This window comes from Oncorhynchus clarkii, chromosome 20, assembly GCF_045791955.1.
Source record: "Oncorhynchus clarkii lewisi isolate Uvic-CL-2024 chromosome 20, UVic_Ocla_1.0, whole genome shotgun sequence".
NCBI lineage: Eukaryota > Metazoa > Chordata > Actinopteri > Salmoniformes > Salmonidae > Oncorhynchus > Oncorhynchus clarkii.
The window spans coordinates 47,610,717-47,637,430 of NC_092166.1; the positions used below are offsets into that span (position 1 = coordinate 47,610,717).

Here is a 26,714-nt window from a genome sequence, read left to right on the forward strand (position 1 = left end):
GGATAAGGCTGGAGATCACTCTGTCATGCTGATTGAGTTCAAATAGCAGACTGGAAGCTTCAAAAGGAGGGTGGTGTTTAGAATCATTGTTCTTCCTCTGTCAATCATGGTTACCTGCAAGGAAACACGTGCCATCATGATTGCTTTGCACAAAAGGGCTTCACAGGCAAGGATATTGCTGCCAGTAAGATTGCACCTAAATTAACCATTTATTGGATCATCAAGAACTTCAAGGAGAGCGGTTCAATTGTTGTGAAGAAGGCTTCAGGGCGCCCAAGAAAGTCCAGCAAGCGCCAGGACTGTCTCCTAAAGATGATTCAGCTGCGGGATCGGGCACCACCAGTACAGATCTTGCTCAGGAATGGCAATAGGCAGGTGTGAGTGCATCTGCACACACAGTGAGGCGAAGACTTTTGGAGGATGGCTTGGTGTCAAGAAGGGCAGCAAAGAAGCCACTTCTCTCCAGGAAAAACATCAGGGACAGACTGATATTCTGCAAAAGGTACAGGGATTGGACTGCTGAGGACTGGGGTAAAGTCATTTTCTCTGATGAATCCCCTTTCCGATTGTTTGGGGCATCCGGAAAAAAGCTTGTCTGGAGAAGACAAGGTGAGCGCTACCATCAGTCTTGTGTCATGCCAACAGTAAAGCATCCTGAGACCATTTATGTGTGGGGTAGCTTCTCAGCCAAGGGAGTGGGCTCACTCACAATTTTGCACATCCTCCGAGAGCAACTTCTCCTAACCATCCAGGAACAGTTTGGTTACGAACAATGCCTTTTCCAGCATGATGGAGCACCTTGCCATAATGCAAAAGTGATGACTTAGTGGCTCGGGGAACAAAACATCGATATTTTGGGTCCATGGCCAGGAAACTCCCCAGACCTTAATCCCATTGAGAACTTTTATTAATAATCAAATAAAATGTCTTCCACTTTGACATTAGAGTATTTTGTGTAGATTGTTGACAGAAAATTACAATTGATTCAATTTTAATCCCACTTTGTAACACAACAAAAATTTGGAAAAAGTCAAGGGGTATGAATACTTTCTAAAGGAACTGTAGATTGACAGGCTAGAAAGTTGCGAGGATGATCAGCTGTCCGTCCTGTCTCCAATTAGCTCTGTCTTAGGCGTCTCACAGTACGGACATCGCAATTTATTGCCCTGGCCACATCTGCTGTCCTCATGCCTCCTTGAGGCATGCCGAAGGCACGTTCACGCAGATGAGCAGGGACCCTGGGCATCTTTATTTTGATGTTTATCAGAGTCAGTAGAAAGGCCTCTTTAGTGTCCTACGTTTTCATAACTGTGACCTTAATTCCCTACCGTCTGTAAGCTGTTAGTGTCTTAACGACCATTCCACAGGGGCGTGTTCATTAATTGTTTATGGTTCATTGAACAAGCATGGGAAACAGTGTTTAAACTCTTCACAATGAAGATCTGTGAAGTTATTTGGATTTTTTACGAATTATCTTTGAAAGACAGGGTCCTGAAAAAGGGATGTTTCTTTTTTTGCTGAGTTTACTTCCTAAGTGTCAAATTTTTTTTTTACAAAAATGAATAAAAGCATAAACAAAAAATATACAAAAACTAGTTACCCCACCTTAATCATCTAATGGGACTGTATTCTATATACGTCCACGGTCTTGAGAAAATGACCCTATCACGGCAATGTGTCTAATGTCATATCTAGGGCATTACTACTTAGCGGTGTGTCGCTTTAGGGCACTAGCCTCAGTTGATAACTACATGATAAGTCTACAGCTGTAAGGCACCAGCTTCGGACAGTCTACAGGGATGACCTATGGACCTCTGGGGAGAAACTTGTGAGTACGGTAGCTGTAGAGTCAAAGGCCTCAGGGTAAATGTTCAACTTTTTTAAGGCTGGTATTTTGCTCGGACCCTTAAGTGATCCTAGCATAAATCCTCATTAAATGTTCCTTTGTACATGTGCGTTTAGGCTTACACAAGCACACATGCCAAGGGAATGAAGTAGGTTGCAACCTGTTCTGAATGAGTCTGACGTCATCAGATAATTTTCATGTCAATGCCTGGAGATCAATAAGAATTGATGCCGACCTCGAGACATATGCTAAGGGGGCCTGTAGTTGGTTTATTACGAGTCACTGTGTCTTACACCATTGTAGTGGCGATAGGTATGATGGAGTCTATTTCATAGCTATGTTATCCACGGAGGAGACCTCACGACGGAAGTACTCTCTAAGCACGGAACTGGTCGTACACAGTGTGATCATTGTTCATGACTTCTAATAACTTTTCTCCTGTTTGGAGGGTTCTATTTATTAGTGGCATGTGTGTTAACCATCAGATGAGTGTTCTGGAGATTCCCTTCCACATGTTGCAATCTGAGTGACTACTAACTCCTCTGTCGCTGTTATCTATCAATATCAATTTTAGGTCTCTAACCTTCTTACTGATTGTGGCTGGACTGACTGCTGACATTGGTACTGGTACTCAAGGGGACCAGTTATCCTACCGATTTATTCTGAAATGTTATCCTACCCGGACACATGATTAGAGCATTTTCCTAGTTGCATTATAGTTGATTATTGTTACCATTTGTTTTGGAGGTGGAAAGTCCACTGGACTTATTTTACGATCAGTGTGGTACACCTCAGGGATATCTCAGATGTGTTCTAAGGTTATCCCCGTTGAGGGCCCTGTCCGCTTCTCTCTGTTCTCATGGGGAAGTTTACAACTAGATTTGTTTCCTGCTCTGGCGGCCTACGTACAACACTGTAGTCTCACCCCCCCGCCAGCCTCGACGAGGCTCATCATGGGTCTGGGCTAGTATTCCCCCCCTTTGTGTCTCGGGACCCCCCCCCCACCAGCTGTTGGTGTTGGTGTCCGAGGCACAACCGCCAAAAAGTTCGGACACTTTGTACGAGTTGTCAGCAGCCGCGTTGTTATTAGAACTGTAACCTTTCAACCAAATCTCCTGGTGTTTGTCAGTCACCACAGCGTCCGCGTGTGGCAGCTGTTCCAGTACCTGTGAAGTGAGACGAGGACATATGTCTGTGATATCGTGTTTCACCAGTGGGGGTCATCAGGTCAGTTGCGGGATTGACGCTGTTAGTTACATTTTGAGGGGTTTCAGTTCTCTTCAAAGTGGAAAATATATAATCGGAAGCAGAGTACACTTTGCACGTCGATGCTTTTATTCCTAAGACGGCCGCAGTGCTTACGGAAGTGTCTGAAGGACAAGAGAAGTTCATGTCAGCTACAGTATTGCACGACTCCAAGGAGGAAGGAAGTTGCTCATTCACAGAGACTGCTGGCTCGAAACCATGAAAATAAGGGTCAGTCAGGTTTGAATGTCAGTCAGGATTAAATGTGACGAGATATCGTAATATCTCCTTTGGTCAGATTCCGCTTCAAGAGAATTTGAAACGTCTTTTTCCCCAAGGGGTGCTGTCGACAGATACCCTTCGTGGATGACTGCATTGCAGCTAGCGTTAGGAGCAGACAGTGTGGTCAGTGGAGACGGCACTGTGACCTGTGACCATACCTGGTTGGTTTTCCGATCCATTAGTGGAAGTAACCGATCCATCAAGCTCCGAGTAGCAGGGGTTCAGAGTCTGTTAACATACACAGTGTGAACAAGCGATACGTCCTGGATGTGTAGTTTCAGCATGACTCTCAATGTGAGAGGCGAGGTAGTCTGAGTGAAACCTTGAAGTGCAGTGTCGCATCATTCCATTTTTAAACAACATTTAGCTGGCTTCAAAGCCCTTTTGAGATCATTGAACAATGTTTGAGAGATGAGCAACATTGTCAAGCCCGAATCAATTAGTGCATCACAGGTTAATTACGCAGTCCTTCAGGACTGTTTCCAGGTATGGCCTCATTGAGTTGTGCCTCAGGGCCAAAAGGGCACAGCATGGAGGCGTCGCTGTGTTCTTTGCAAAATGAAGTCCCACATCACCTGCACCACATGCTTGGTGACCCTCTGCTTTACAGCAGAAAGAGACTGCTATGGCACCTGGCATCAGCAGCACAATATTGTGTAGAGGACTGAGGGTCTTCCAAATATTGAAAGTGGTATTTTGTAAATGTATATATATTTTTTTCATGTTTTTTCTAAATCTTTTGGGGGGTGGTGTGTTAGAATACAATTTTGGTATTTTGTATATAGTTATTCCATTCAAAATGTATAACTTCACCAATTTGGACACTTGGGTACATTTGGGCTACTTGTGTGGAACACCTGGGTGACTTCATGATAAATGTCATGTAGCACACTCATTTTGGAAGTTATCATTCTGAAACTTTGCACAAGTACTGTTGCCCTCTGATGTTTTTCACTTAAATTGTCCCCATCATCCTATCTGCATGTTTGTTTTGTCTTGTTCATTTTAAAGATGATGATACAACAATAAAAATGAAAAAAATATATTTTTTTCATTGTATTATCTAAACCAGATATATTGTGTTATATTCTCCTACATTCAATTCACAGTTACACAAACTTCAGAGTGTTTTCTTTCAAATGAAATCAAGAATATGCATATCCTTGGTTCTGAGCCTGAGCTACAGGCAGTTAGATTTGGGTATGTCTTCAGGCAGAAACTGAAAAAAGTAGAGGGGTACCTGTAAGAGGTTTTAATAAACTGAACACTGAATACAAACGAACAAAAGAATAAAGGAAAACCGAAACAGTCCCGTATGGTGAAAACACTGAAACGGAAAATAATCACCCACAACTCAAAATGGGAAAACAGGCTACCTAAGTATGGCTCTCAATCAGAGACAACGATAGACAGCTGCTTCTGATTGAGAACCATACCAGGCCAAACACATTGAAAAAGAAAACCTAGACCTACAACATAGAATACCCACCCACATCACACCCTTACCAAACTAAAAATAGAAACATAAAAAGCAATCTAGGGTCAGGGCGTGACAGGGAGTAATTTGATTGTTAATGTTACCCTAACCCTGTTGTCCAGCAATTCCACGTTTAGTCACATTGACTACACTTTTTCTCTTTTCTCAAATGTCTCTCGCTTTAGTACTTCACGTGGTAGAACTTCTAGAAAGCTTTGGTCTATGTCTTGATTGTCATTGAACCCTGTGTTGTCCTTGTTACCCTTGTGCTCTGACACTTTGTGTGGGTAGGGTACAGGACCATAGCGATCAGGTCAATTGTAGCAGTAGTCGTTTCTCTGGCGACGTACTTTACAGTTATTTTGACCGTGGTGGGCATTGGTATCGTGGTTTCATGGTAGAAACCGTTGTTGTGCGTCAACGCTCCAGTACCTGATAATGCACCCTCTAACTGGAGTGAGTGATCCTTTTCAAACTTCAAATCTGAGATGCCAGGGCTCGCAGCGCTGCAGACTTTTGATGCCTCAAAAGCTGTGCTCGCAATCTCTCTGAGTTCTGAGGGCCCAAGGTGCCAGATCAGCTCGGCACAGGGCTGACAGATAGCCAGATCCCCCCCTCTCTATTCCACCAGAGTTTTATGACTTAACCTGTCTAGGCTAGCGGAACACCCCCGCAACAGCCAGTAAAAGTGCAGGGCGCCAAATTCAAAACAACAAAAATCTCATAATTAAAATTCCTCAAGCATTTTAAGTATTTTAAGATAAATTCTCATTAATCCAGCCACAGTGTCTGATTTCAAAAAGGATTTACAACGAAAGCACCTCAAACGATTGTGTTAGGTCACCACCAAGCCACAGAAAAACAGAAATTTTTCCAGCCAAAGAGAGGAGTCACAAAAAGCAGAAATAGAAATAAAATGAATCACTAACCTTTGATGATCTTCATCAGATGACACTCATAGGACTTCATGTTACACAATACATGTATGTTTTGTTTGATAAAGTTCATATTTATATAAAAAAACTGAGTTTACATTGGCGCGTTACGTTCAGTAGTTCTAAAACATGCGGTGATTGTGCAGAGAGCCACATCAAATTACAGAAATACTCATAATAAACATTGATAAAGATATGACTATTATACATGGAACTTTAGATAAACTTCTCCTTAATGCAACCGCTGTGTCAGATTTTTTTTTAAACTTCACGGAGAAAGCAAACCATGCAATAATCGGAGTACAGCCTTTAGACAACAAAGCAGCCAAAAAGATACCCGCCATATTGGGTAGTCAACATTATTCAGAAATAGCATTTTAAATATTCACTTACCTTTGATGATCTTCATCAGAATACACTCCCAGGAATCCAAGTTCCACCATAAATGTTTGATTTGTTCGATAATGTCCACCAGTTATGTCCAAATATCTTCTTTTGTTAGGGCGTTTGGTAAACAAATCCAAAAGCGCGTTCAGGTCGCGCCGAACGTCGGACAAAAAGTTCAAAAAGGTCAATTACAGCCCGTAGAAACATGCCAAACAAAGTATGGAATCAATCTTTAGGGTGTTTTTAACATAGAACTTCATAAATGTTCCAACCAGACAATTCCTTTGTCTGTACAAATTAAGTGGAACGTAGCTACCTTTCACGTGAGCGCGCCAGACCGAGGCTGTGGCACTCTGCCAGACCACTCACTCAAAGAGCTCTTATGAGCCCCTCCTTTAGAGTAGAATCCTCAAAACAGTTTGTAAATACTGCTGACATCTAGTGGAAGCCTTGGGAAGTGAAACATAACTAATATCCCACTGTATCTTCAATGGGGGCTGAGTTGAAAAACTACAAACCTCAGATTTCCCACTTCCTGGTTGGATTTTTTCTCAGGTTTTTGCCTGCCATATGAGTTCGGTTATACTCACAGACATCATTCAAACAGTTTTAGAAACTTCAGTGTTTTCTATCCAAATGTACTAATTATATGCATATTCTAGCTTTTACGGCTGAGTAGCAGGCAGCTTAATTTGGGCGCGTTTTTCATCCAAGCAACCCAATACTGCCCCCTACCCCAAAGAAGTTAACAACCGGGTCATAAATACCTTGCAGGTACTCTCTCTTCCACTCTGCAGAAATGGAAGTTAAAAATCCCTTTGTTACCTGTAACATCAAAAGATTATTCCCAACACAAACAATGTGGAAATTGGTCGGGAGGGACTTATTATTATTATTATTAATTATGTCAGATCAGTTGTTGTTTTGGATATCATTAAGGATGGTATAACCAAATAGTGGTAACTCTACAAATGTATACATCTCAGTTATCAGATTTACTTCTAAACGTTGTGGACCTCATATGATTAAATATTAAATTATTTGTTAGAAGATGAAATGTGATTTTAGCCTTCTAAATGAGAGAATTGTTTTTCATGTAAAGTTTTACACAGTCAGTAACCACGTCCAAATGAGCACAGACCTTGGCAATGTGATGGAACCACCCTCCAAGGCGAGGGCATAAAAGGACCGCTAATGAAATGTAGATTAGACCAGAGAAAGGACCATCCACACGTTGAAATGGTTGGACTCTCTATAGACCAGTATACGAACGGTAAGCTGGACGTGTAAATGGTTAGATTCTACATTAGACCAGCGTGACCGACAGCATGAGCTGAAAGGTACGAAATGATTAGAAACTCTGAAACTTTCAACAGAGAAGAAGAAAATCTCTACCAGACCAGACAGCGTGAAGCGGTGGCTACACTGCTGAGAAATGTTTTAAAGCTAAAGACCAGACGAAGTAGAGCGCGAGCTGGATATGGAAAAATGGTTTGAAACTACAATACCAGAAAATGGTAAGACTCTCTGAAACTCTCTCTCTCTCTCTCTCGGAAGAAGAAGAAGAAGAAGAAGACTACACAGGAATATTCAGTCTGCAGATGTTTATGCACTGTTAGCCTAGGACAAGAGATAAAGAACAATTTCCTCTCACCCCTATAGGTATATCTAGGGTATTTATTCTAAACAAACAGAGTGAAGGACAAGGCCCGCAGAAACACAGCGTGGTACACCTCTGGAAGAGCCATTCTAACAGATACTCCGAGACCAACCTACTACAACTACAAAGGACATGGTGACCTCTGGACAACCAGAGACTTACACAACCAGAGACTTTTTGACGACTGACTTCACAGACTGATCGGCCGTTTTCAACAGAGAGAGACGACAAAGACTGAAAAATTATTGTACGATAGTTGAATTCCTTTGTGTCTCCTCCTCCCGCTCTTTCGTGCCCCACCCCCTTACATTGTATTACCAGCCGTCATATCGTTTTTTCCCCACTAGGGACTTTTCTTTGCATTATGTTAATATTCAGTACTATACTGTGTGTGTTTATGTATTTCTGTGGGGTTATTTCATTAGTTAGTAAATAAATAATTAAGCCAATTTGTGTAAGCTGATTCATCATGGAGACCAGGGTTTGTGCAGATCTGTAGGATATTACTACATTCAGAATGAGACTGAAATAGGAGCAAATGATTGATGGATGACGGATAGTAAATCGAGATATTCTGATATTTTGGAGTTAATTCGGGAAATGGTAACTCATTAAATAAACTTTTCCCGTGGTGCCCCAGATTACTAGATTACAGATTACAATTCTAGGCCCTCCGATTTGACACACTGAACTCTATCAGAGAAGTAGTTGGTAAACCAGGCGAGGCAATCATTTGAGAAACTAAGGCTGTCGAGTCTGCCAATAAGAATGTTGTTATTGACAGAGTCAAAAGCCTTGGCCAGGTTGATGAATACGGCTGCACAGTACTGTCTCTTCTCGATGGCGGTTATGATGTCGTTTAGGACCTTGAGCGTGGCTGAGGTGCACCCACGACCAGCTCTGAAACCAGATTGCATAGCGGAGAAGGTACGGTGGGATTCGAAATGGTCCGTAATCTGTTTGTTAACTTGGCTTTCGAAGACCTTAGAAATACAGGGTAGGATAAGATATAGGTCTTTAGCAGTTTGGGTCTAGAGTGTCACCCCCTTTGAAGAGGGGGATGACCGCGGCAGCTTTCCAATCTTTGGGAATCTCAGACAATACGAAAGAGAGGTTGAACAGGCTAGTAATAGGGGTTGCAACAATTTCGCCAGATAATTTTAGAAAGAGGGTCCAGATTGTCTAGCCCGGCTGATTTGTAGGGGTCCAGATTTTGCAGCTCTTTCAGAACATCACCTATCTGGATTTGGGTAATGGAGAAATGGTGGGGGCTTTGGCGGGTTCCTGTGGAGGGTGCCGGGCATTTGACCGGGGTAGGAGTAGCCAGGTGGAAAGCATGGCCAGCCGTAGAGAAATGCTTCTTGAAATTCTCAATTATAGGGGATTTATCGGTGGTGACAGTGTTTCCTAGCCTCAGAGCAGTGGGCAGCTGGGAGGAGGGGCTCTTATTCTCCATGCTCTACAGTGTCCCAGAACTTTTTTGAGTTAGTACTACAGGATGCAAATTTCTGTTTGAAAAAGCTAGCCTTAGCTTTCCAAACTGCCTGTGTATATTTGTTCCTAACTTTCCTGAAAAGTTGCATTTCACGGGGGCTATTCGATGCTAATGCAGAACGCCACAGGATGTTTTTGTGCTGGTCAAGGGCAGACAGGTTTGGAGTGAACCAAGGACTATATCCATTCCCAGGTCAACATTTTTTGAATGGGGCATGCTAATTTAAGATGGTGAGGAAGGCACTTTTAAAGAGTGGCCCGTCATCATCTACTGACGGGATGAGTTCAATGTCATTCCAGGATACCCCGACCAGGTCAATTAGAAAGGCCTGCACGCAGAAGTGTTTTAGGGAGCGTTTGAGAGTGATGAGGTGGTGGTTGTTTGGTCCAGACCCATTACGGATGCAGGCAATGAGGCAGTGATCGCTGAGATCTTGGTTGAAAACAGCAGAGGTGTATTTGGAGGGCGAGTTAGTTAGGATGACATCTATGAGGGTGCCCGTGTTTACAGATTTGGAGTTGTACTTGGTAGGTTCATTGATAATTTGTGTGAGATTGAGGGCATCAAGCTTGGATTGTAGGATGGCCGGGGTGTTAAGCATGTCCCAGTTTACGTTACCTAGTAGCACGAGCTCAGAAGATAGATGGGGGGCAATCAATTCACATATGGTATCAAGGGTACAGCTGGTGGCAGAGGGTGGTCTATAGCATGCGGCAACAGTGAGAGACTTGTTTCTGGAAAGGTGAATTTTTAGAAGTAGAAACTCAAATTGTTTGGGTACAGACTTGGATAGTAATACAGAACTCTGCAGGCTATCTTTGCAGTAGATTGCAACACCGCCCCCTTTGGCAGTTCTATCTTGGCAGAAAATGTTGTCGTTAGCGATGGAGATTTCAAGGTTTTTGGTGGTTTTCCCAAGCCAGATTTCAGACACGGCTAAGACGTCTGGGTTGGCAGAGTGTGCTAAAGCAGTGAGTAAAACAAACTTAGGGAGTAGGCTTCTAATGTTAACATGCATGAAACCAAGGCTTTTACTGTTACAGAAGTCAACAAATGAGAGCACCTGGTGAGTGGGAGTGGAGCTAGGCACTGCAGGACCTGGATTAACCTCTGCATCACCAGAGGAACAGAGGAGAAGTAGGGTACGGCTAAAGGCTATACGAACTGGCCGTCTAGCACGTTCGGAACAGAGAGTAAAAGGAGCAGGTTTCTGGGCACGATAGCATAGATTTAAGGCATAGTGTACAGACAAAGGCAAGGTAGGGTGTGAGTACATTGGAGGTAAACCTAGGCATTGAGTAATGAAGAGAGAGATATAGTCTCTAGAGATGTTTAAACCAGGTGATGTCATCGCATATGTAGGAGGTGGAACAACATGTTTGGTTAAGGCATATTGAGCAGGGCTAGAGGCTCTACAGTGAAATAAGACAGTAATCACTAACCAGGACAGTAATGGATGAGGCATATTGATATTAGAGAGAGGCATGCGTAGCCAAGTGAACATATGGGTCCACGACGATTCAGACAGTTAGCAGGCCGATGCTAACACGCTAACAGTTAGTAGGCCGGGGCTAAACAAGCTAGCAGTTAGCAGACCGGGTTAGCAAGCAAGCAGTTAGCAGGGGCTAGCAGTTAGCAGCCCGGGGCAGGCAAGCTAGCAGTTAGTAGACCGGGGCTAGCAAATTAGCCTTTGGGGGATGTCGCGATAGGGGTAAGTCTGTTTTTGCCTCTTCGTGCGGTGACGTCGATAGACCAGTCGTGGAATTAGTAGGGTCCAGGTAGCTCTAGGTAGCTAGCAGGCCTAGCAGGTTAGCAGAATGGGCCTTCAGCGGGCATCACGCCTGAGGGGCCTGTTGGAATCCTCGGACGGGTTATGTCGGTTAGCTAGCTGTGATGATCCAGATAAAAAGGTTCAGAGTAGAGGTCAACCGATTATGATTTTTCAACCCCGATACCGATTATTGGAGGGCAAAAAAAGCCGATACCGATTAATTGGCCGATTTGTATTTATTTTTTATATATATACATACATACATACACACACACACACACATTTTTTTGTAATAATGACAACAATACAACAATACTGAATGAACAATGAACACTTTTATTTTAACTTAATATAATACATATTATGGGCTTTTGGATGGGTGTTCTTAAGGTTATTCCACAGGTTGGTGGTATTTTTTGATTTAGCCGTTGCTGACCCCATGCTTACATCTTTATCACAATTAAGACACCTTGCTTTCCCTGGTGCCAATTCCATGTAATAGACCCACACTGGTGCTCTGCTTTTCTCTGCCATCTGTAAAACACACACACACACACACACACACAGCTCTGAAGTGACAATGATACTGAATAGTCTGCCTAGGAGACAAATACTCTCAACTGTTTGAATAAAACTAGAGTTTAAGTTACCTGTGAGGAATGTTGAAAACAAAAACTAATTTCTATATGCAGGAAATCCTATTTTAATAATGGGCATGGTAAGAATTGACTACCAAAGTGCAAGTCATAATTCCCATGACACCTTCTAGCAAAATCTGAAAAGCGGTTCCTTCATTCATTTATTATTTTTTTGATTAACTTAAAATAAGGTCTGTGTTTCGTGTAGGCTTACACCACCTTGCCAATTTTATAACTGTGTAGATATCCATAAGACAAGGTAACTCTGATCAATATTGGCTAAATATAAGCGAAGATAAAAAAAATTGTAGAGTGGATTTATGAAAATATGTTGACAAACGTTACCTTATCCTAGTGAGATTTACACGGGTGTCAAAACGCTGAGGCGGTTTAAGCCTGCACGAAACACAGACCGTATTTGAAGTAGATCAAGACATTCTCTATGGAAGACATGAACGGTAAAATAATGAAGGAACCCCTTTCAAGTTCAGCCGCAAGTTATTACAGGAATTATAACGCGTCGACTATTTCTCTCTAAACCATATACCTTTGACTATTACGAGCCTGCTGCTGCCTTCCACCCCTCAGTCAGTTTGCTCTATCAAATATCAAATCATAGACTTAACTATAATAAACACACAGAAATACGAGCCTTAGGTCAAATCCGGAAACTATCACCTTGAAAAAAAAACGTTTATTCCGTTCCGTATTTTATCTAACGGGTGGCATCCATGAGTCTAAATATGCCTGTTACATTGCACAACCTTCAATGTTATGTCATAATTATGTAAAATTCTGGCAAATTAGTTCGCAAAGAGCCAGGCGGCCCAAACTGCCGCATATACCCTGACTCTGCGTGCAATGAACGCAAGAGGTGACACAACTTCACCTGGTTAATATTGCCTGCTAACCTGGATTTCCTTTAGCTAAATATGCAGGTTTAAAAATATATACTTGTGTATTGATTTCAAGAAAGGCATTGATGTTTATGGTTAAGTACACATTGGAGCAACGACAGTCGTTGATTGATTGTTTTTTATAAGATAAGTTTAATGCTAGCTAGCAACTTACCTTGGCTTATTGCATTCGCATAACTGGCAGGCTCCTCTTGGAGTGCAATATAATCAGGTAGTTAGAGCATTGGATGAGTTAACTGTAAGGTTGCAAGATTGGATCCCCCGAGCTGACAAGGTAAAAATCTGCCCCTGATCGAGGCAGAACGTTCCTAGGCCATCATTGGAAATAAGAATGTGTTCTTATCTGACTTGCCTAGTTAAATAAAGGTGTAATTTTTTTTTTTTTAAATATCGGCAAAATCGGCGCCCAAAAATACCGATTTCCGATTGTTATGAAAACTTTAAATCGGCCCTAATTAATCGGCCATTCCGATTAATCGGTCGACCTCTACTTCAGAGTTTGTGGTGGGAATTCAGGGATATGGAGAGAAAAATAGGTCCATTAGGCTCTGGTTTGAAACGCGTTGTACGAACTGGCGAGAGCTTTCCGAGCTAAAGGTTAGCTGATGACCACTAGCAGTGGTTAGCTAACTAGCTTCAGTTGAGGTATTCCAGTTCGGAGGTAAATAGAAATACTTTAGGAAAAAAAAACAGATCTACACCACATTGGGTGAGGCACGTTGCGGGAGAGTAGTTTGAAGTTGAGGTTTAGGAAAAATATTAAAAAGAAGATAAAGATATATACACATGGGACGAGACAAGACAAAGACAAAGACGCCTGACTGCTATGCAATCAATTGAATTTACCACAGGAGGGCTCCAATCAAGTTTTAGAAACAGCTAAAGGATGATCAATGGAAACAAGATGCACCTGAGCTCAATTTCGAGTCTCATAGCAAAGGGTCTGAATACTTATGTAAGTAAGTTATTTCTGTTTTTTATCTTTAATAAATGTGCAGAAATCTCTAAAAACCTGTTTTCACTTTGTCATTATGGGGTATTGTGTGTAGATTGCTGAGGATGTTTTTTATCGAAATCGATTTTAGAATAAGGCTGTAACGTGACAAAATTTGGAAAATGGGAAGTGGTTCTGAAGGCACTGTAACTTTTAGCATTTTTCTCACCATTCATTGCACATAAAAACGTTGCAGGTTCATTGACTGAGTGCATGAACCACCTACTCGCTCCAAATCAAAATGTAATTGTATCCGGCTGCATACCATTGGCAAAAATATCTACACTGATAAATGCTATCCTTTTTCATAAACTGGAGACAAGAAATGGTTTGGAGGCACAATTTATTCTAGGTTACTGAAAATTCCAGTCGGGGGACTTCCCCTTAGGCTAGTTTACAAAAATAGATTGATGTGCGGGACATTTTTTTAAACAAATGTAGTGCTGTCACGCCCTGATCTGTTTCACCTGTCCTTGTCTCCACCCCCCTCCAGGTCTCGCCCATCTTCCCAATTATCCCCTGTGTATTTATACCTGTGTTCGCTAGTTCGTCTTGTTCGTTCAAGCTTACCAACGTTTTTCCTGCCAGCTTCTATTGTTTCCCAGCCTCTCTTTCCTCGTCCTCCTGGTTTTTGACCTTTGCCTGTCCTGACCCTGTACCTGCCCGCCTGACCTCTCTGCCTGACCCTTAGCTTGTCTGCCGTCCTGTACCTTTGCCTCACCCTGGATTTTTGACCCCTGCCTGCCTTGACCCGTCTTTGCCTGTTGCTACTATAAACAATGTCACTTTGACAGCTTGGGTCTTACATTGATCCCTGATAAATGCACAATCAATATCTCCGAGGAGATGAATTTATCTCAGGGGAGTTGAATTTCCATCAGAGTAAATTCATCTCCTCTCTCCGTCCTGCTCAAACTCACGATATACTTATGTTTTCCATCAGAGGCCATACAACTTTTGGTAATAGATTGATTCATCCAACCATATAAAAAGAAAACAGCTCAATTTTCCCTCTCCTCCATCTCTCGTCTTCTCTCCTTCACTTCCCCTCCCAGTGGATTGATAAATGAGTATGATATTTATTGTCTCTGTCCCTGTCCTTGTTTATGTCATTCTCCCTCTCACTGTCCTTGTCTCTGCCACTGTCCCTGAGCCCTGTCCCTGAGCCCTGTCCCTGTCCAATAGCAAGTACAGATAGGCAGAAATCAGGTCACAAAATGGGTACAAAGCATGGCAAAACCTTCAGGGAATTTAACCCTATCAGTCCCGAGACTCTAACTTATCTAACTTTAATTTATCTGCATGTCCAGCCCTTATATTTAGCCTCACAATTACCTTTTTATTTTCAGGACAACCAGGGCTACAAGTAGAACACAAAACTATTTGACATAAACAGTTGTATTCATGAGTTTTATTGACAGATTTCAATAAACAAACAAGGTCCAACAATGCAAAAACCTGATAAAAATGTATTTATAAGATTGCTGTTAGTACAGAAATTGTTTGCTCAGTGGAAAATTAATATCCTGACAACTGTGTGGAGTTTGGAGTTTTTGACAGGAACTATGTGAGCTTATTTCAGTATGATCCAAACAGTTGGAACCAAAAACTTGTTTATCAGCCAAGTTGCTCTTCTGGTTAAAGGCCCAGTGCAGTCAAACATTTGTTTTCCTGTGTTTTATATATATTTTAAAATTATGAGGTTGGAATAATACTGTGGATTGGGGGAGGGGTAGCTCTAATGCTACCTATGCCATCACTCAACACGCTGTCGGGCACGAGGGCGTTGGAGCCAACCCCCCCTGACACACACACCACCAAAGCAGTGCAGGGACGGAGATGCAGGTCCAATCACTCAAAGAGGCAGGCTTCTGACAGCAAGTCCAACAAGGGATGCATACAGTCACTACACATGCATGCAATGCCACAACACCTTCCTTTCAGTCAATTATCTGTCTCCAAGGACCATGTAAAAACGGGGTCCCACTCTAGTACAATTAAAAGCTTTATATAGCATACATAAACATTTCATAATTACTACATAAATGCTTCACATATCAAGCGTATGAAAAACACATCTACTCAAGTATGTGGGTGTGGTGAAAATGTCTTGTTCCTGTACATAACATTAGACACTTTAACCATTGTTTGTCAACTTCAGAAGATGTGTTTTCTCCCTACTCGTCTGGTCACCTCATTTTCTATGTAAAAATCAATCAAATGATCACAGTGCTCTTTTCACCCCTGAGAGAGCTGCATGTGTTATGTTCTGGTGAATAAGTGCTTTCAAATCCAGCATGTAGTTAATAGTCAGAGCACATGTAGCACTGCATAGTGAAGGCTGTATTCTAAATGGTCTATAAAGGGGTGACATAACAATTCCCACTGAAAGGTTATTTGCAAAATCTGACATAACGCACTATGTTCATACCCCATTTATGTAGTACGATATACACTTATAGATGATTTGTGAAGCATTGATTATAAAACCTGTATGTATGCTATATAAAGCCTTTATAATTGCATTAGGTTAAAGTGGGACCACAAAAACTGTTTGTCGCTAATTTCGGCGAGAGCTAGGACCATCACCTGCTATTGACTTAAGCTGACTTGTCCTCGTTCCGGCCCACTACAGGCGGTCCGGCAAGAACCAGGCAGATGTGTCCATAACCAGAATTTTATTAGCTCTTGGTCACCACTACACAGTATGTCAAAGTATATTAATTGATGATAATGCTCTTTTAGTGTAAGAGCTGTTTGAAAAGACCCCCTGAAATGGGATGGAGTGACATCCCATTAAGACCGCTCCCAGACAGTCCTGGCAAAATTCTTGCTTGATAAATTGCTCATTCCTAAGAATAATTTTTTAAATATATTTTTTGACAATTTTAATGAAAAACAATCATAGTAAAGTACTTAATTGTTACCCAGAAATTTGATATTTTATTGAGAAATAAATGGCTACATTGGACCTTTAACGAATATATTTGTAACGGTTTTCTTCCTGGGAAGGAGAGGAGGACCAAAATGCAGCGTGTTCATGGTTTTTAATAAGAGAAACTAAACATGAACACAATTACAAAACAACAAACGTGGCAAAACCCGAAACAGTCCTATCTGGTGCAGAAGACACAAAGATAGGAAACAACCACCCACCAAGTACCCACAGAATATGGCTGCCTAAATATGGTTCCCAATCAGAGACAACAATAGACAGCTGCCTCTAATTGAGAACCAATCTAGGCAACCATAGACATACAAAACTACCTAGAAAGGAAACAGCCCCATAAACATACAAAACCCCTAGACCAGACATACACATAAATCCCCCATGTCACACCCTGACCTAACCAAAATAATAAAGAAAACAAAGATAACTGGCCCGGCTTCCGGGTTGGATGTGCGCTGTGTTAAGAAGCAGTGCGGCTTGGTTGGGTTGTGTATCGGAGGACGCATGACTTTCAACCTTCGTCTCTCCCGAGCCCGTACGGGAGTTGTAGCGATGAGACAAGATAGTAGCTACTACAACAATTGGATACCACGAAATTGGGGAGAAAAAGGGGTAAAAAAATAAAATAAAATAAAAAATAATAATAATAATAATTAAACCCAATTTTGCATTGCTGATTCAACTTGTTAGCCAGGGTGCGTGAAGATAACCAAGAATTTACAACTTTCAGATGAGACTGAAATAAGGTGACGATTAATATTGACTGCTATTGATGTAAAATATTACTAGGTCTTTAAGAGTTTATTCGGAAGATAACTGCTCTATAAATATTATTTCGTGGTGCCCCGACTTTCTAGTTAATTACATTTACATGATTAGCTCAATCAGGTAATATTAATTACAGAGAAAGGATTTTATAGAATAGCATGTCATATCACTTAATCTGGCATAGCCAAAGACACACAATACTAATGAGATAGACCTATATAAGCAATATAACAATTCAGATGTACGAACTATGGCATATTTTTATTTTTATTTCACCTTTATTTAACCAGGTAGGCTAGTTGAGAACAAGTTCTCATTTGCAACTGCGACCTGGCCAAGATAAAGCATAGCAGTGTGAACAGACAACACAGAGTTTACACATGGAGTGAACAATTAACAAGTCAATAACACAGTAGAAAAAAAAGTCTATATACATTGTGTGCAAAATGCATGAGGAGGTAGGCAAATAATTACAATTTTGCAGATTAACACTGGAGTGATAAATGATCAGATGGTCATGTACAGGTAGAGATATTGGTGTGCAAAAGAGCAGAAAAGTAAATAAATATAAACAGTATGGGGATGAGGTAGGTAAAATTGGGTGGGCTATTTACAGATAGACTATGTACAGCTGTAGCGATCGGTTAGCTGCTCAGATAGCAGATGTTTGAAGTTGGTGAGGGAGATAAAAGTCTTCAACTTCAGCGATTTTTGCAATTCGTTCCAGTCACAGGCAGCAGAGAACTGGAACGAAAGGCGGCCAAATGAGGTGTTGGCTTTAGGGATGATCAGTGAGATACACCTGCTGGAGCGCGTGCTACGGGTGGGTGTTGCCATCGTGACCAGTGAACTGAGATAAGGCGGAGCTTTACCTAGCATGGACTTGTAGATGACCTGGAGCCAGTGGGTCTGGCGACAAATATGTAGCGAGGGCCAGCCGACTAGAGCATATAGGTCGCAGTGGTGGGTGGTATAAGGTGCTTTAGTAACAAAACGGATGGCACTGTGATAAACTGCATCCAGTTTGCTGAGTAGAGTATTGGAAGCTATTTTGTAGATGACGTCGCCGAAGTCGAGGATCGGTAGGATAGTCAGTTTTACTAGGGTAAGTTTGGCGGCGTGAGTGAAGGAGGCTTTGTTGCGGAATAGAAAGCCGACTCTAGATTTGATTTTAGATTGGAGATGTTTGATATGAAGTTGGAAGGAGAGTTTACAGTCTAGCCAGACACCTAGGTACTTATAGATGTCCACATATTCTAGGTCGGAACCATACAGGGTGGTGATGCTAGTCGGGCGTGCGGCTGCAGGCAGCGAACGGTTGAAAAGCATGCATTTGGTTTTACTAGCGTTTAAGAGCAGTTGGAGGCCACGGAAGGAGTGTTGTGTGGCATTGAAGCTCGTTTGGAGGTTAGCTAGCACAAGGTCCAAGGACAGGCCGGAAGTATACAGAATGGTGTCGTCTGTGTAGAGGTGGATCAGGGAATCGCCCGCAGCAAGAGCAACATCATTGATATATACAGAGAAAAGAGTCGGCCCGAGAATTGAACCCTGTGGCACCCCCATAGAGACTGCCAGAGGACCGGACAGCATGCCCTCCGATTTGACACACTGAACTCTGTCTGCAAAGTAGTTGGTGAACCAGGCAAGGCAGTCATTAGAAAAACCGAGGCTACTGAGTCTGCCGATAGGAATAGGGTGATTGACACAGTCGAAAGCCTTGGCAAGGTCGATGAAGACGGCTGCACAGGTCGATGGTCGATGGTAAGCAGGTTAAGAGGCAAGCCGTAATTTCGATTAAGACTTGAGCGAGTTGAGACGGATGTAGCCTATATGGCGCATATTCGTTCAACACTTTTGAAATGGACAGCGACATAATTCCGAACATGTGCCATTCTTACAGTATTCTCACTGTACACCAAGTCAGAATCATAGGATGAATAACAGGGGCAGATAAGCAGACAATGAAAGCTCTTACAATATTCGATGATGACATTTCTTTACAACACGATGTAGGCTACATGTGCACTACCAAGTCAGAACAGTATCCTTCCTATATGCTTATTTGTTTAGCTCTTTTGAAATGGACAGCGACATAATTCAGAACATGGGCCGTTCTTACAGTATTCTCCATTTACATCAAGTACGAACAGTCGGCTAAATTAACAGGGACACATAAGCAGACAATGAAAGCTCTTACAATGGGGGCGCGCGCGTAAGCAGGCAATGAAAGCTGTTACAATATTCGATGATGACATTTTCTCTAAAACTAGTGGGGAACCACCAAGTCAGAACTGCTGTACAAACAGGCTCCTCAGTGCTGTCTCACAATTGCCACACAATTTAATGCATGCTATAATTCTGGCAAGCGCGCACCTATTCTCCTCCATTTATTGGTTGTGAAGGTCGATGGCTTGTCTATATGTGGTGTCTAGCGAAGCCACAACTTTGATTTCCCCAGTCATCCGAGTTTAGCAGCCTTGTCTTTATGTGTTGTCTATATGTTTTAAGTCCCTAAACCCAGACTTGGACAACACACCCTCTCCACTGAATAGCAGGCAGGGGAAGCACAATAGTAATTGCTTTGAGATGCTTGCAGTTAGCCATTGAATCGTTCCAAACCACTCATTGTTGAATTTGCAATTTCCGACTAGTTGTGTAATGTTTATGGCCGATGAGCACCGAGAGGTTGTATCTCTAATTTCCCTTCATATGACAAGGTTGAAAATGATTTGCCAGTAGATTGTCAATATGATTAATGATGGTGAATGTTTGTCTAGCTTGCTAGCTAAGATTTTGAAAGTATGATGTTGACATGATCAGTCCAATCAAAGCTATGGTAGATAAAACATGATTTGACGTCAATTTATCCGTGGCCAATGACCTTGAGCCTTCTTGGACAGGCACTTCTATTTTAAATCTATGGCATCACCCAAAGGAGCTTGAACTCTCTAGCTCTCCATGTAGATTTTGCAGTGATGTTGTGTCCCCATTAGTGACAGAACACTAAGCCAATGATGGCGCAACTAGAGAACATTACCAGCCCCTACGCTCTGTATTTTCCGCTGGCTGCCCCACCACCACAGAAAGCACTGAGCTAGGCTTAAATACCTGCATTTTGGAGCTGCCTTACTCAAGAAAGCATGTGGCTAATATAATATATATACAGTGGGGCAAAAAAGTATTTAGTCAGCCACCAATTGTGCAAGTTCTCCCACTTAAAAAGATGAGAGAGGCCTGTAATTTCCATCATAGGTACACTTCAACTATGACAGAAAAAATGAGAAGGAAAAAAATCCAGAAAATCACATTGTAGGATTTTTAATGAATTTATTTGCAAATTATGGTGGAAAATAAGTATTTGGTCACCTACAAACAAGCAAGATTTCTGGCTCTCACAGACCTGTAACTTCTTCTTTAAGAGGCTCCTCTGTCCTCTACTCGTTACCTGTATTAATGGCACCTGTTTGAACTTGTTATCAGTATAAAAGACACCTGTCCACAACCTCAAACAGTCACACTCCAAACTCCACTATGGCCAAGACCAAAGAGCTGTCAAAGGACACCAGAAACAAAATTGTAGACCTGCACCAGGCTGGGAAGACTGAATCTGCAATAGGTAAGCAGCTTGGTTTGAAGAAATCAACTGTGGGAGCAATTATTAGGAAATGGAAGACATACAAGACCACTGATAATCTCCCTCGATCTGGGGCTCCACGCAAGATCTCACCCCGTGGGGTCAAAATGATCACAAGAATGGTGAGCAAAAATCCCAGAACCACACGGGGGGACCTAGTGAATGACCTGCAGAGAGCTGGGACCAAAGTAACAAAGCCTACCATCAGTAACACACTACGCCGCCAGGGACTCAAATCCTGCAGTGCCAGACGTGTCCCCCTGCTTAAGCCAGTACATGTCCAGGCACGTCTGAAGTTTGCTAGAGAGCATTTGGATGATCCAGAAGAAGATTGGGAGAATGTCATATGGTGAGATGAAACCAAAATATAACTTTTTGGTAAAAACTCAACTCGTCGTATTTGGAGCACAAAGAATGCTGAGTTGCATCCAAAGACCACCATACCTACTGTGAAGCATGGGGGTGGAAACATCATGTTTTGGGGCTGTTTTTATGCAAAGGGACCAGGACGACTGATCCGTGTAAATGAAAGAATGAATGGGGCCATGTATCGTGAGATTTTGAGTGAAAACCTCCTTCCATCAGCAAGGGCATTGAAGATGAAACGTGGCTGGGTCTTTCAGCATGACAATGATCCCAAAAACACCGCCCGGGCAACGAAGGAGTGGCTTCGTAAGAAGCATTTCAAGGTCCTGGAGTGGCCTAGCCAGTCTCCAGATCTCAACCCCATAGAAAATCTTTGGAGGGAGTTGAAAGTCCGTGTTGCCCAGCAACAGCCCCAAAACATCACTGCTCTAGAGGAGATCTGCATGGAGGAATGGGCCAAAATACCAGCAACAGTGTGTGAAAACCTTGTGAAGACTTACAGAAAACGTTTGACCTCTGTCATTGCCAACAAAGGGTATATAACAAAGTATTGAGCTAAACTTTTGTTATTGACCAAATACTTATTTTCCACCATCATTTGCAAATAAAATCATTAAAAATCCTACAATGCGATTTTCTGGAATTGTTTTCCTCATTTTGTCTGTCATAGTTGAAGTGTACCTATGATGACAATTACAGGCCTCTCTCATCTTTTTAAGTGGGAGAACTTGCACAATTGGTGGCTGACTAAATACTTTTTTGCCCCACTGTATATATATATACACACAAAACTGCATATTTTAGAGTGGCCTTTTATTGTCCTCAGCACAAGGTGAACCTGTGTAATGATCATGCAGTTTAATCAGCTTTTTGATATGCCACACCTGTCAGATGAATGGAATATCTTGGCAAAGGAGAAATGCTCACTGGCAGGGATGTATTCAAATTTGTGCAATTTATTTTTGAGAATAATCTATTTGTGCGTATGGAACATTTCTGGGATCTTTTTTTTCAGCTCATGAAACACTTGAAATGTTGCGTTTATATTTTGGTTCAGTGTATGTTATAGGCTAGGCAGAGCCGTGGTTGGGTCCGTTCTTGGTATATTAGCTGTAGTTGCATAGACCCGAGGACAGATGACAAACAAACAGGACCCGACTCTGACATAAAGGAAAATATTTTTGGACCCGGATGATTGAGTCCCAGGTAGGGTCTTGTGTGGGCCTGTGAATACCTCTAATTAGGACACATCCAATGGGTGGTGAATTGTGGTGATGTCACTAAACAGGAAGGAAGTTCTAGGTATAAATTCCAATCAGAAGATCCCTCTCTCAGCCCCCCTGGTCTCTTTCCCAACACACACACATACACACACACATACTGAGTAGTGGCCGGTAGTAGAAGATTATTGTTTCTCGTTTCCCCATTTCCAAGCATCACACCTCTCTCGTGTTGTCTCTCTAGAGAAGCATCGCTCTACCCCCCCTCACTTTCTCTATCTCCCCCTCCTTCTCTCCTCTGAGAGGCTTCCATTCAGAGGGAGAGGCTCAATCAGCCTTGGCAGCTCTCAGGAGCTGTAGGTATTGGCAGGAGAGAGAGAGAGAGAGAGAGAGAGAGAGAGAGAGAAGAGAGATAGAGGCGCTCTGTGGAAGGGAAGGATAAAGAGGAGGAGAGGAGTTTCTCAGTTGTGAGTGTATGAGTCGTCGGTGGGTGGTCTACATGGCTGGCAGCCTGTTTGGAAGACTCTCCCTGGAGGAGGAGGAGGAGGAGGAGGAGGAAGACTTTGTCATGTCCCTAGAGGGCCTGGAACTCAGTGGGGAAGGTAAGGACAGAGGGCTGAGGTGATACTAAAGGTGATTGGGGTCACAGTAAATGGATGAGGGTTTGGACTATATGGTTGTGACTCTGTGGTTCATCTACGGTGAAGGGATGAGGGTTTGGATTCTATGGCTCATCTATGGATGTGCTCCACTTACTTCTTGGATGTCGTTTTATGTATTGGTCTAGAAGTGAAGTGTGAGTGAGAATGATTACCTACCTATAGATACAGTAGGTACAGACAGATGAGATCCCAATAGGGTGTGGATGTGTGAGACTCATTGCTGTGAGGTGGGAATCTGTCTTCACCCGATGTCAGAAATAAAAAACAGCAGAATCTCAAGCATGTGGGAATACTTCTATTGTTGTATGGCATTACTGTCCTTAATTTGACCATTGATAAAGTGTAATTATTACATACTAGCTAAACTATGTATTGATCCAATGTCCATTATGACTAGGGGAAAATGAGAGTCCACAGAGAGAAAACATGTAGTACTTTTAACACAGCCCTCAAATGGCCATAGAAATAGAATCACTCTATTAGATTGTATTTCTGTGATAAAAAACATTATACTCTTTATGACAAATATGGCTGCCCTTTAGCAGTAAATCGCTGTGCCTGACAAAGCTGAATGAGTGTGTGGGGGAAGTGCTCGTCTACATTATATCCATAATTGATGGTGTTAAATATTTATGTATTGCATTAGTGATTGGGGAAAAAATGATAGTTACATATCGGGATATTATTTTTGACGATATATTGTATCGGTTTGACAATATTGCAATGTTATATTTGCACTAGTTGGCTGTACCTACATAGCTTGTTCGCCATATTCTTTTAAAATAGGCAACTAATTGCTTTTAAGAACTTTTATTTCCATGACTGTTAAAAACTTGTTTTCTCATGGCTTTCTTGTTTCTCTGCAGCAGATATGGTAATAAAATCACAGTATCGAATCGCAATACATATAGAATTGTGAGAACTCTACTGCATGCGTGTTCATGCTGTTTGCAGTGATTGTTGTTGGTCATAGAAATCGAATAACAGTTTATTGGCAGCGTTCACAGATTTGCAGATAATCGCAGGTGCAGCGAAATGCTTGTGTTTCTAGCTCCAACAGTGCAGTATAATATAGCAATAAAAAATAAAACAATACACACATAATCCAGAAAAATAACAAAATAAAGAAATTAAGAAATATGTTCAGTCACTGAAATCACAGCCACTAAGGAAATGTATCGCTGTACAAATGGATAGGGGTCAAAATGGAACATGAAGCTTTCACAGGATGTGTTGCATTGACTATCATAATACACTGAACAAAAATATAAACTCAACATGTAAAGTGTTGGTCCCATGTTTCATGAACCGAAATAAAAGATCCCAGAAATGTTCCATACACACAAAAAGCTTATTTCTCTAAAATGTTATGCACACATTTTTTACATCCCTTTTAGTAAGCATTTCTCCTCGACTATAAGCATCCTGCAACTTATTTTTTAGAGAATTTGGCTGTATGTCCAACCGGCCTCACAACCGCAGACCACCTATAACCACGCCAGCCCAGGACCTCCACATCCTTCTTCCCCTGCAGGATTGTCTGAGACCAGCCACCTCACAACCGCAGACCACCTATAACCATGCCAGCCCAGGACCTCCACATCCTTCACCTGCAGGATTGTCTGAGACCAGCCACCTCACAACCGCAGACCACCTATAACCATGCCAGCCCAGGACCTCCACATCCTTCACCTGCAGGATCGTCTGAGACCAGCCACCTGGACAGCTGATGAAGCTGTGAGTTTGCACAACTAAATCATATCTGCACAAACTGTCAGGGAAGCTCATCTGTGTGCTTGTCGTCCTTACCAGGGTCTTGACCACCCTGCAGTTCGGTGTCATAGCCGAATTCAGTGGGCAAATGCTCACCTTCAATGACTACTGGCATGCTGGATAAGTGTGCTCTTCATAGATGAATCCCAGTTTCAACTGTACCGGCCAGATTGGGCAGTGTGGGTGAGCACTTTGCTGATGTCAACATTGGGAACAGAGTGTCCCCTGGTGGCGGTGGGGTTATGATAAGCTATCGATGGCAATTTGAATGCTCTGAGGTACCGTGATGAGATCCATTGCCGTGCCATTCATCCGCCGCCATCACCTCACGTTTCAGAATGATAATGCAAAGCTCCATGTCGCAAGGATCTTTACACAATTCCTGGAAGCCCAGTCCTGCCATGGCCTGCATACTGACCAAACATGTCACCTACTGAGCATGTTTGGAATCCTCTGGATCTATGTGTACGACAACGTGTTCCAGATTCCGCCAATATCCAGCAGCTTTGCACAGCCATTGAAGAGGAGTGGGACAACATTCCACAAATCAACAGCCTGGTCAACTCTATGCGAAGATGTGTCGCACTGGATGAGGCAAACGGTGGTCACAAGATACTGACTAGCTTTCTGGTCAACGGCCCTACCTTTTCTCCACAATTAGTTGTTACAATCTTTTCTCATCGCAGCAACTCCCCAACAGGCTCGGGAGAGGCGAAGGTTGAGTCATGCGTCCCCCAAAACATTTTTTATTTTTATTTAACTAGGCAAGTCAGTTAAGAACAAATTCTTATTTTCAATGACGGCCTAGGAACAGTGGGTGCCTGTTCAGGGGCAGAACGACCGATTTGTACCTTGTCGGCTCGGGGATTTGAACTTGCAACCTTTCGGTTGCTAGCCCAATGCTCTAACCACTAGGCTACCCTGCCGCCCCAGCTACATGATCCGCCTAGCCGAGCTGCTTTTTAACACACTGCTCGATTAACCCGGCTACCAGCCGCACCAATGTGTCGGAGGAAGCACTGTTCAACAAACGAACAACTAACGATCAGAATCAGCTTGCGGGCGCCCGGCCCGCCACAAGGTGTCACTAGAGCGTGATGAGCCAATATATGAACTGTAAATCAGGACTCTTTGAAATTGTTGCATGTTGCTTTTATGTTTTTGTTCAGTGTATGTTATTATATACATTATATCAACAGCAAGAGAGAGGTGAATGAGGAATGAATAAGATAATGCACGTGGTGCATACTGCTGTATAACACAGTGAGATCGAGATGTACAGCATCTTCCAATACAAGTTGATGTGACAGACAACACAGTCCTATGAACTACACAGTCTGTCAGTACATTCACATTAGTCCTTCATTGAGGACCTGTCACGACTTCCACCGAAGGTGGTTCCTCTCCCTGTTGGGGCGGCGCTCGGCGTCGCCGGCCTACTAGCCATCACCGATCCTGTGTTTGGTGGACTTGCCTATTAAAAGTTCTCATCTCAGACATCTCTGCTCTCCTGCACCTGACTCCTTCACCTACCTCCTACTGCAACACTGTCACAGGACCTCCCTCCTACCCAGGGCATTGTGTATTCTATGGGAGCTGCTATGCGGGGATTCATATGCAACAGTGCACTTCTCAGAGCGGTCACGTTTGGGAGTTTCGGAGACAGACACAACCTTCAAACAACATCCCTCTCT

The 26,714-nt window shown here is 42.5% G+C and overlaps 1 protein-coding gene across 1 annotated transcript in view; it reads left to right on the top strand.

Moving 5' to 3' along the window:
- Nucleotides 1-7,636: 7,636 nt before the first annotated feature.
- Nucleotides 7,637-26,714, top strand: part of LOC139377464 (MAGUK p55 subfamily member 2-like) — a 63,527-nt gene continuing 44,449 nt past the window's right edge. Inside the window, exon 1 of the mRNA XM_071120494.1 lies at nt 7,637-7,689. Within this exon, the coding sequence (XP_070976595.1) occupies nt 7,653-7,689 (37 nt within the window). The 5' untranslated portion in view covers nt 7,637-7,652. The remainder of the gene's footprint in view (nt 7,690-26,714) is intronic.